This window comes from Strongylocentrotus purpuratus, unplaced genomic scaffold, assembly GCF_000002235.5.
Source record: "Strongylocentrotus purpuratus isolate Spur 01 unplaced genomic scaffold, Spur_5.0 spur5_scaffold_4, whole genome shotgun sequence".
NCBI lineage: Eukaryota > Metazoa > Echinodermata > Echinoidea > Camarodonta > Strongylocentrotidae > Strongylocentrotus > Strongylocentrotus purpuratus.
The window spans coordinates 6,244,823-6,256,401 of NW_022145610.1; the positions used below are offsets into that span (position 1 = coordinate 6,244,823).

The 11,579-nt window shown below is 38.8% G+C and overlaps 1 protein-coding gene across 1 annotated transcript; it reads left to right on the plus strand.

The window, feature by feature from the left end:
• The first annotated feature begins 73 nt into the window (after positions 1-73).
• LOC583943 (L-proline trans-4-hydroxylase) lies at positions 74-11,154 on the plus strand. The gene is made up of 7 exons (XM_030997909.1): positions 74-341; positions 810-888; positions 4,847-5,039; positions 6,109-6,200; positions 6,728-6,821; positions 9,701-9,982; positions 10,995-11,154. Exons 1-7 carry the CDS (start codon positions 326-328, stop codon positions 11,115-11,117), a joined length of 879 nt encoding a protein of 292 aa, XP_030853769.1. The 5' UTR covers positions 74-325; the 3' UTR covers positions 11,118-11,154.
• The last annotated feature ends 425 nt before the right edge of the window (positions 11,155-11,579 follow it).

Below are 11,579 nucleotides of genomic sequence, written 5' to 3' on the forward strand. Positions count from 1 at the left end.
CAAAAGTACACTCTGTCATGTGAGACACGCGACCATTGCCATCATTCGTTTACCATCACGTTACCTAAAACTTCACTCCCTATTGACCTTTATCTAGGTCATCAAACATAGGCCATCTGATAAAAACAGTATAAAGCCCTACATGTTTTCTTTCAACGACCATATCCTACACGTGTAACAATTTTTATTAGTCCGCGAGTTTCCTGTATCATAACATTTTTCAAAGTGACAAGACAGTGATTTATTGTGACGTCGAGGAGTGCGGTTACGTGTTTGATTTCAGCGTCAGTAACTTGTGTGGAAGAAAAACGTGACACAGAGAACAATGGCGATCAAAACAGGTATACATGTATGTTTGCCGTACACAAATCTTCTAACTTACTACAATTTATATAAAATCACTACTCGTGGTTTATGTTATTCGGCAATTTTTTAATATTTTTTTTTATGCCAAATAGGTTTTTTTCAGCATTTATCAAGACGTGTAGGCCTTAATTTATAACCGAATAAGAGTTTATATTTTCTCAGTTAATATGACAATTCATAATAATCTGCATCTGACTTTATAGCTAGGGTACAATAATAATTTGTACAAACAACGTTACGTGTAATTGCGCGAGTGAGGTGTCTTGAAACTTTATTATTGTATTTTTAACTGAATTTGAAATTGATCATGATAATTATTTTCAGGCATTGCTCCATTCTTTCTATCCTTTATCATAAAGTCTGCATTGTAAATTCCATAAACATTTCAACAACGTACGTGAGAGTGAGAGATTAACCTTCATTTTTAAATTGCTGACTCCTAGATTTTGAGTTTTCTGAGGACCTGGCCACGGACCCTGAGGTTTTGAGAGGGTACAACGATCAAGGGTATTTCATTGTCAGGTTGGTATTAAACAGGTTAAAGGTACTATGTCACTTTTGCAGCCAACCTCAAAGTCTGTAGAGCTTTGCAGGAATTATGAATATGTCATGTCTTATTTATGAAATGGAAACGTTAGCAGTGTCACAATATTCAAATTATGCAAGGAAACCCGTTTACTTGCTAGACTTCACTGTCATAAACTATTGAGTGACTGACTGGCTTTGTTTCTTCTTTGGTAATAACATACATAAAATGAGCTGTAAATGAGCATTTGTCTACATCAATAACTCACTTCTTCCAAAATTAAACTGATTGAATCTTTGCGCAGCATAAAACGTATGACCATTCGGTACAATGGTCTGAAAAGCAAGACTATTACTAATTGGCTCTATAGCTCCTAAGTCGATTTAACAACTAATGGTCATTATTTTCCACTTGAAGAAATTTTTAAGCCCCACCTTTTTTAGGGAAGTTCTAAATTAGTATTATCTTTCAAATGCTGTTGGAATTTAACCTTTTCATTTTCTGGGCCTGCATATGGGACCTTTAACATAGGCCTATATAGTCTGCAGATACATAAACCATGAGCTGAACTTGGCGGCTCTCTGGTCTGCCAAACAACCGTCGCTATTATTCGGATGGTGGCGCTCAAGGTCGGCCCTCATACGTAAAATAATCAGAAATGTTTGATACACTTCTATAAAAAAATATTTGAAAAAAAAAGAATTATAAGTGTTTACGGCAAAGAATAAGAATGAACGAGAACGATAGATAAATAGAAAAAATAACAACAAGATGGTTGAGTGATAGAAAGAAAGGGAGAGTCTGTCGATGAAGAGAGAAGGGGATAGAAAGAGGGGGCCGTGTAAACGGTATGAGAAGAGGAAACAGACAGGAATAGATATCCAGCAAGATAGAGAAAGAACAAAAGGCTAAGCACTCCCCATACAAAAGTTAGAAAGAGAAAAAGAGAGGTAGAGAGAGAGAAAAGGGGGAAGAGGTAAAGAAGGAGACTGAGAAAAAAACATGTTTCCTTGATAAGCAAAGAGACATACAATTAACAGGCTTTAACAATAAAAACAATAACAATAGCAAGGAGAAGTTGGAAGATATTTGTTTTTATTAGCCTTTTGGGGGCGTTGCTGTTTGGGGGCGTTGCTTGTTTACACAATAGTTAACAGTAGTTAATCAGTAGCTTAAATAAATTTAGGGACCTTGTTCCAAAGTTCGACTTGATTTATTATGTCTGTGTCATATACGTGTGTGAATAAAGATCAGCACGTGACCACTGGATTAGGCCAAATGTACACCAGACAACAAACATTATCGATAATATTCTATAACAGAAACTTCTAGTTCAATTTTAAATGCGTATTATGTCTGTGTGTGCGCGTGTGAGTGTTGATCATGTAGGGGCGTGTGTGCGTGAGTTTCCAGTAGGCGCAATAACTTCATAATCACAGCGATTTTCGGGGTTTCTGTATTATGCAAAAACAATGATTATCAGTGACCTATTCATTAAAAAAAAAAAAAGTATCTCTTTTAGATTTTTTTCTCAATAAAAGTCACCGATAAAAAGGGCAGTACCTTTATCGTTTAATACACATAACTTGCATATAGTATGCCAGTTATTTAATTTGAATTAAACCCTCTCCTAAATCGATCTATAGGGGAGCATCACCAAAACGAATTTCGCCTTCAATCTATGGTATAGGAGTTAGGCGCTGCTATTCTGTAATCAAAGTATCAGCTTCAAATCTTATCCCTGTTAAGAGGTGTATGAAGTTGACATATAGGTTCTAATCTATCGATAAATGTGATAGCCATTAAAGAGTAGACGGGTCGACGCAACGTACGTCGCATGCGCGTGAACGCATACATACGAGATGTACACAAATGCCTTTAAAGAAGAAAGTGTTACCTTTTATGAAGGTAAACTTAAACTTTAATCTGATGTTCACCATCATAATTACAGGTCATTACTGAACAAAGCAGAGCTGACAAAGTTACAGAAAAAAAAAAAAAAAAAAAAAAAAAACAAAGGGGGGAGGGGGGGGGTTGGTTTTTTTTTACGGGGGTTTATACGCATAAAAATACCAAAGGAGGGGTTTAACCCCCCCCCCCCCAAACACCCCCCCCCCCTTTGTTTGTAATAGAAATAACCACGGAGTTAGGCGCTGCTATTCTGTAATCAAAGTATCAGCTCGGCCCTCATACGTAAAATAATCAGAAATGTTTGATACACTTCTATAAAAAAATATTTGAAAAAAAAAGAATTACAAGTGTTTACGGCAAAGAATAAGAATGAACGAGAACGATAGATAAATAGAAAAAATAACAACAAGATGGTTGAGTGATAGAAAGAAAGGGAGAGTCTGTCGATGAAGAGAGAAGGGGATAGAAAGAGGGGGCCGTGTAAACGGTATGAGAAGAGGAAACAGACAGGAATAGATATCCAGCAAGATAGAGAAAGAACAAAAGGTTAAGCACTCCCCATACAAAAGTTAGAAAGAGAGAAAGAGAGGTAGAGAGAGAGAAAAGGGGGAAGAGGTAAAGAAGGAGACTGAGAAAAAAACATGTTTCCTTGATAAGCAAAGAGACATACAATTAACAGGCTTTAACAATAAAAACAATAACAATAGCAAGGAGAAGTTGGAAGATATTTGTTTTTATTAGCCTTTTGGGGGCGTTGCTGTTTGGGGGCGTTGCTTGTTTACACAATAGTTGACAGTAGTTAATCAGTAGCTTAAATAAATTTAGGGACCTTGTTCCAAAGTTCGACTTGATTTATTATGTCTGTGTCATATACGTGTGTGAATAAAGATCAGCACGTGACCACTGGATTAGGCCAAATGTACACCAGACAACAAACATTATCGATAATATTCTATAACAGAAACTTCTAGTTCAATTTTAAATGCGTATTATGTCTGTGTGTGCGCGTGTGAGTGTTGATCATGTAGGGGCGTGTGTGCGTGAGTTTCCAGTAGGCGCAATAACTTCATAATCACAGCGATTTTCGGGGTTTCTGTATTATGCAAAAACAATGATTATCAGTGACCTATTCATTAAAAAAAAAAAAGTATCTCTTTTAGATTTTTTTTCTCAATAAAAGTCACCGATAAAAAGGGCAGTACCTTTATCGTTTAATACATATAACTTGCATATAGTATGCCAGTTATTTAATTTGAATTAAACCCTCTCCTAAATCGATCTATAGGGGAGCATCACCAAAACGAATTTCGCCTTCAATCTATGGTATAGGAGTTAGGCGCTGCTATTCTGTAATCAAAGTATCAGCTTCAAATCTTATCCCTGTTAAGAGGTGTATGAAGTTGACATATAGGTTCTAATCTATCGATAAATGTGATAGCCATTAAAGAGTAGACGGGTCGACGCAACGTACGTCGCATGCGCGTGAACGCATACATACGAGATGTACACAAATGCCTTTAAAGAAGAAAGTGTTACCTTTTATGAAGGTAAACTTAAACTTTAATCTGATGTTCACCATCATAATTACAGGTCATTACTGAACAAAGCAGAGCTGACAAAGTTACAGAAAAAAAAAAACAACAAACAAACAAACAAAGGGGGGAGGGGGGGGGTTGGGTTTTTTTAGGGGGGTTTATACGCATAAAAATACCAAAGGAGGGGTTTAACCCCCCCCCCCCCCCAAACACCCCCCCCCCTTTGTTTGTAATAGAAATAACCACGGAGTTAGGCGCTGCTATTCTGTAATCAAAGTATCAGCTTCAAATCTTATCCCTGTTAAGAGGTGTATGAAGTTGACATATAGGTTCTAATCTATCGATAAATGTGATAGCCATTAAAGAGTAGACGGGTCGACGCAACGTACGTCGCATGCGCGTGAACGCATACATACGAGATGTACACAAATGCCTTTAAAGAAGAAAGTGTTACCTTTTATGAAGGTAAACTTAAACTTTAATCTGATGTTCACCATCATAATTACAGGTCATTACTGAACAAAGCAGAGCTGACAAAGTTACAGAAAGCACTAGACAATGATGAGGGGATTACGAAACACGCTTACGCCATCAACGACGGTCATGGTCGTAATACCCGAATGGTTCTCTGGAGTCATCCGGGAAACGACATCACAGGCATGATCGCAAGATCACAAAAAGTCGCCGGGGTTTCTGAAAAGGTATTACATTCTATGCAGGCGCGTACGCTGGATTTTTTCAAGGGGATGGAAGGGGGGGGGGGTTAACATTTTTAATGTGGGGGGGGGGGGGGTAAGAGGACACTTTTTTTTTTTTTTTTTTGGTCTCGAAATTTGAAAATTTGACATTTTGCTCCGTTGGGAGGGAGGTAAGGTCACCTTTATTAGGTCAGCCATGGGATTTTGTTTTGTTTTTTTTTGTTTTTTTTGTTGTTATTATTTTTAAAAAAAAAAAAAAAACCAAAGGGGGGAGGGGGGTTTTAGGGGGGTTTATACACATAAAAATACCAAAGGGGGGGGGGGTTTAACCCCCAAACACCCCCCCCCCTTTGTTTGTAATAGAAATAACCACGGACATTCTTTACAACCGCCGAATCGAATAAGTAGTGCAAGCAAAGCAATTCAAATCAAGATTTGCTGGTTGAAGGGGAAAGGTTGCAATTATTTAAAAATCGTCTTTCTGTGTCATTGACACGAAACATTAGTATTTAAAAGCTTTTGAATCGTTGTCAGTAGTAAAACAACAAACAATCACAAGAAAGGTGCTCTCGAGAGGGTAAAAAAGAATATGTCAATGTCAGTAAACATGCTTCCACTCGTGAACTAGCCTCTTGTCGATGCCCTCGCGCTGTTGGAGTCTCTAAATTCTGACGAGCGAAGCGAGTCAGAGAAACCGAGGCGCGAGCGAAGCGAGTCAGAGAAACCGAGGCGCGAGCGAAGCGAGTCAGAGAAACCGAGGCGCGAGGCGCGCGAGCGCCTCGCTTTCTCTGACTCGCTTCGCTCGTCAGAATTTAGAGACTCCAACAGCGCGAGGGCATCGACAAGAGGCTACTCATGAACGAGAATTACTCTCCCTCTTCTGTGACCCATCATCTCTCTATAAACATTTGTCTCTTTCTTTATTCATCATCTCTATTCTCTTCTCACCCCTCTTAATTCCCTTATTCTTCTTCTTTTTTCTCTTTCTCCCGTTCTCACTCTCTCTCTCTTTCTCTCTCTCTCTCTCTTTCTCTTTCTCTCACTCTCACTCTCTCCCTTTCCTCATGTTCAGCTCCTTGGAGGAGAAGCTTACCATTATCACACCAAGATGATCATGAAGGAACCAAGGACAGGTGGAAGTTTCGTCTGGCATCAAGACTACGGGTACTTTTTTTCTTTCAATTTCTTCTTCTTGAGAATTTTCTTTAGTCACTTTTGATGAATCTTGTTTAAGCTGTGAAATAATACTGAGGTGGTAGAAACCTAAATTACATCTTACGATCCCCGCAACCAATGAACAAACAATTTCTATAAATTTCCAGTATAGCTACAAATAACAAGAAATTAAAATGTTGTCATTAAGCCAGTTACGACAGGAAAAGCTTTTGCAATCACAGTGCAATTCTGCGTATTGCTTGTGCCTATTAGCACACACGGCAAGCCTCCGATCGTGCCAATCGGCTCTCGTTGCCAATATAAGGTTAACGATCAACAAAGGGTGATTATTAAAACAAGACTTTGTTATGACTATATTTCTCTGGGCTTCATTTTACATCAAACTATGGGGATTGGGTTGTGATTGAATTTACGTCGAAATTAGAAATTCGTTTTAGTAAGCATGTGTCATGCAATCATTTCTAATAATTCACATATTTTCGTTTCCTGTTTTTTTTTTCTTCGTCCAATTGTAGGTACTGGTACAAGAATGGATGCTTTTTTCCTGACATGATGATTTCTTCATTCATTGCAGTTGATAAATGTGACAGGGAAAATGGATGTCTCCAGGTAAATAAAAACCTCCTAAGTAGCATTTTGAAGGAGTTACTTCCAAAAATTGACATATCAATGTTATAAGAACGATCCCAACGACTGTTGAAAAATCAATCCAATAGTACCACTCTGATATCTGCACGAGTTTTGTCCCCGCGCTGCCACGCAATGCGTCATCTTCGTGAACGAGCGCGAGGAGTGCGTACAGGATGCGGGGGTGCTTGCCATGTCGTAGAGAGAGTATTGAAAATTTCAAAAATTCGGCACCCATTAACTTACGTTCTACCGTGTGAGTCAAAAATAAGTTTACACCTAGAGTAGAAAATTGCTAATATTTTGAAAATCATCTATGAACAGTAAATTATTATACATCTTATGAAAGAGTGTTTCATCCCAAATCATTTGGTTTCATGTTTGTGTGGTATGTGTTCACGTTTGGATGAAAAAATGGTACCAAATGATTTCGGATAAAACACCCTTTCATGAAATATATACATATTTACTGTTCATAGATAATTTTAAAGATAATTAGCAATTTTCTAGGTGTAAACTTTTTTTTTGACTCACACTGGTTGAGCGTGCCACTCGAGTGAACCATGAACACTGCGCACTCGGCGCGCGAACACTGCCGACGGCCCATTTTTGGCCGCGCATTGCGTAGACAGTGCGTAACTTATGCGTGTACAGTGCGCGTACAGGCAGCAAGCACGGCTTCACGCTGCGTAGCACCGAAATGGCACGCCTTGGCACGCATACTTGCGTGGCATTGCGGGGACAACATTCGTGTCACTGTTTTAGGCAACTTCAAGAGCCCTGTCCGTCACCTATTTAAAAGTGTGAACATTACAATGACGTCATACATAATCCAAACGTGATAGTGTACATAACAAGAAAAAGAATAATTTTACTAGAAAAGACATTTCCTGCCGAAAATTTCATTTTTTATTGTTGACGTCGCGAAAATTTAACTTTTTCCCGGGAAAAAGTGGACTATTCGTCCCCCCCCCCCCCCACCCCCCCAAAAAAAAAAAAAAAAAAAACTTGGCAAAATTCAGTGAGCGTACAGGATTTCAAATGCCTCCACACAACGCCGTGAAACCGTCGCGACGGTGTCACGGCGTTCACGCCTTGCAATTTACGCTGTGCGGTAACTGCACTACACTACAGCAGTACTGTTTAGCGCCAACTAAACACATTTATATCCTCCAATGTTTCATTTGAGCTGTGCAGTTTTCTTCTATTCCTTTTTTTAATACGATGTGAATGTGAGTATGGAACATGTTATTACAGAATTGTCCAAGGAATAATACAGGTGAGAGGGATATAAAACAAATATACAATGACTCATTCTCGAAACAAGCTAAAACTATTCGCACTCCGGAACATCAATAGTGGCCCTCAGGAGAATAATACTATTTGATGTTCCTTCCATGCGAATAGATTAAGCTAGATCCTCGAGTGTCATTGTATATTTGTGTAATATGATAAGTTAATTAAATTGCCTTGGAAATGAGTTCTTGAAAGTTTTTGCGAATGTGTGATTATTAAGAAATACAAGAAGAAAGAAATGCATTGTACTACAATAGCAGCCAAAATTGGGAAGGTGCAAAGTCATTATTAACGGCTTTCTTTTCATACAATTCAAGAAAGAGAATACGGAGAAAAATATTAACAATAGCAATAACCTTAGGAGAAAGAATTTAGATGAATGGAAGGGTTATTGAGCCGTATGCATAAAAACGCTATTACCTGTGCTAGCCTTTTGCTTGAATCCGTATGCATTAAAATAAGCAATTGCTTGCAAGCAAAGGGTTTTTCCTAGGAAGCACAAGCAATTGCTTAAACACGTATGCATTAAAATAAGCAATTGCTTGCAAGCAAAGGGTTTTTCCTAGGAAGCACAAGCAATCGCTTAAACACGTATGCATAAAACACATATTATGCTTGTTCCTTTAAGCATTTGCTTACGCTTTCTCCAAGCTCCGTCATATCAACTTGGAATTCAAGAGTGAGGTTCAGCTCGTAAGAGGAAAAACAAATTTGTACTGGATTAGAAGAAGTGGAGAAGAAATTGCTCCCGAGACCTATCGGAAACTATTCCGTTCCGACCAGGAGAACGTTAAGTGGTTATGACACAGATTCATAGCTAAACATGATTTTTTTTTTTAAACAGTGAAGATGCCTGACACTGGTGAAAACTCCCTTTCTCCCCCTACATGCATTATATTTTGAATGCACTATACGAAACCAGCCTTTAATGTTCTTTCATGAATCGTGTTCGCACAGACGAGTCGCGACGTGACGTCACTTTTGTTGAAACCGTGAGCATGTATGCTTTCTGAAAGCAAGCAAAAGGTTTTAGCACAACATAAAGATTAATATGCATAATGATTTAAGCAGTTGTTTTAGCTTGATTTTCTGCTTGACAAACAATTGTTTGTACTTGAAGCAAATGCTTATGTAAGCAATTACTAAGCAGCAGAGGATAAATTTGAATACAATGACATTTTGCAAATGGTTTGCAGACTGTTACTTGATAGTAGTTTGGGACACGTGTGCTACTCTGCTCCATTCTTTAGATGGATGTAGAGGTTAAGCAGAAGCCCAGGAAAGGGAGAACGATCCGGGTATTTTCATGCCTCAACATTACATCAAAGAAAGTGTATCTTTTATTATTATTATTATTATTATTATTAAAGCAGGATATTCCCATCCAGCGCCATGGATCGAGTACTTGTTTTACAAGGACGTTCTGCTGCAGACAATGAAACTTATGAAATAAATGATGAAAGGTTAAAGTGATAAAAACTTGGATAGGAGTCAGGTTATTTTGGCTGTTTTCAAACAAATTTAAAGACAATCTAAAAATCTCGCCTCTCTTCTCATATTTGAAGATAATCCCCGGATCTCAGAAACTTGGTCGCGTCGATCATGTCATGGTCGGAGGCCAGACGGGGGCCGATCTCGAAAGGGTCGAGTTCGCCAAGAAAAAGCTCGGCGTCGCTTTCGTCGAACTCAACGCAGGAGACGCCATTTTCTTCCACTGCAACCTACTGCACTGTAGCAGCGCTAACAACAGCGACAGAAGGAGGTGGTCCTTCATACTGGCCTATAACCGAAAGGACAATAACCCTATGATTCCACATCACCATCCTCAGTACACACCTATGACCATCGTAAGTTAACTGGAATGAAATGAGATGAGACAAGACGAGACGAGACGGGACGGGACGGGACGGGACGGGACGGGACGGGACGAAACGGGACGAAACGGGACGAAACGAAACGAAACGAAATGAAATGAAATGAGATGAGATGAGATGAGATGAGATGAAATGAAACGAAATGAAACGAAAGGAAACGAAATGAAATGGAATGAAATGAAATCAATTTATTGAAATAAAATCCACAGTTTCGGACACTAATCAAAATTAACGAAAGAGATAACGCAAGGTTTAGCCCAAAAAAAAGAAACGCGGAACAGTGCCTAGATTCCCCCCTCCCAAAATCTCCGGTAAAAAGGTACTTTTCGCGCGACAAAGTTCGGCCGAAGAATTGTTTAAAAAAAGGAGATGTATATGACTTTTCACCCGGAGATTTCTTCCGAAAAGGGGATGTATTATTTCGTTCCCTCTCTTTGGGCTCCTGAGAATTTTTTTTAAAGGGGGTTAAAAATATCTTGAATACCATAGATAGGGGGCATTTTAAGCAGTGTTCTGGATTTAGGGAGGTCTTCAAGGCAGGAAAAGCCCGCGAAAGAGGAGTTCAGAAATGTTGGTAGTCCTTAGAAGGGGGTGCTTTCAAAGGGAGGGAACACGCATACACGTACCCTAAATTACACTGACTGGGGGGAGGCTAGATTCTCCTACCTTCTAGAATAGATCATGTATAATTATTGTGCCATCTCATTTGATGTACAGGAAACATATCAGAGAGGTGGAGTACTAACAATGTTGCTGTACTAGAATTGTACATTATTATGCAACCACCTACAATTATTTTTCATTGTGTCGAAAATAGCTTTCTTTTAGTTACCTAATTTTATTTATAGCCTTTTTACAAACGCTGTTATAGCTCACGTGACTTTTCAATGACCACTGCAGACGCTACCGCAGTCCTACGTACGTTAGCAAAATGACGCGTGGTTTTATTTTGAAAAACGGTGTTTTTGTTTCTTTGTTACAACAGGTGCCTAATTCCACCATCTTGGAATGCTCTGATGTACCTGATTTGACCGGGAAAGATTTCCTGGACCCAAATAACGACAAGACGGTTAAAGCGGAGCAGTACCCAGGACCAAAATCCAATTAAAACCAGTTGAAATCTCCAACTGGTTTCAATTGGTTTCAACTGGTTTCAATTGGTTTCAATTGGTTTCAATTGGAATAGAAAATTTCCAGTTGAAACCAATTGCCGAACTGGAAAATATTGTTATGGGTACTCATTTCCAGTTCAAACCAATAAGAAGTGCAACTGGAACCAGTAAGGTAATTTTTCCAGTTACTCAATTGGTTCGTTAGAAGTCATTTCCAGTTACCCAACTGGTTCCAGTTAGAAGTTCAACTGGAAACAGAAAGATGATTTTCCTGTTACTCAATTCAGTGGTTCCAGTTAGAATTCATTTCCAGTTACCCAACTGGTTCCAGTTAGAATTCATTTCCAATTACCCAATTGGTTCCAGTTAGATGTCATTTCCAGTTACCCAACTGGTTCCAGTTAGCATTCATTTCCAGTTAGAAGTCATTTCCAGTTACCCAACTGGTTCCAGTTAAA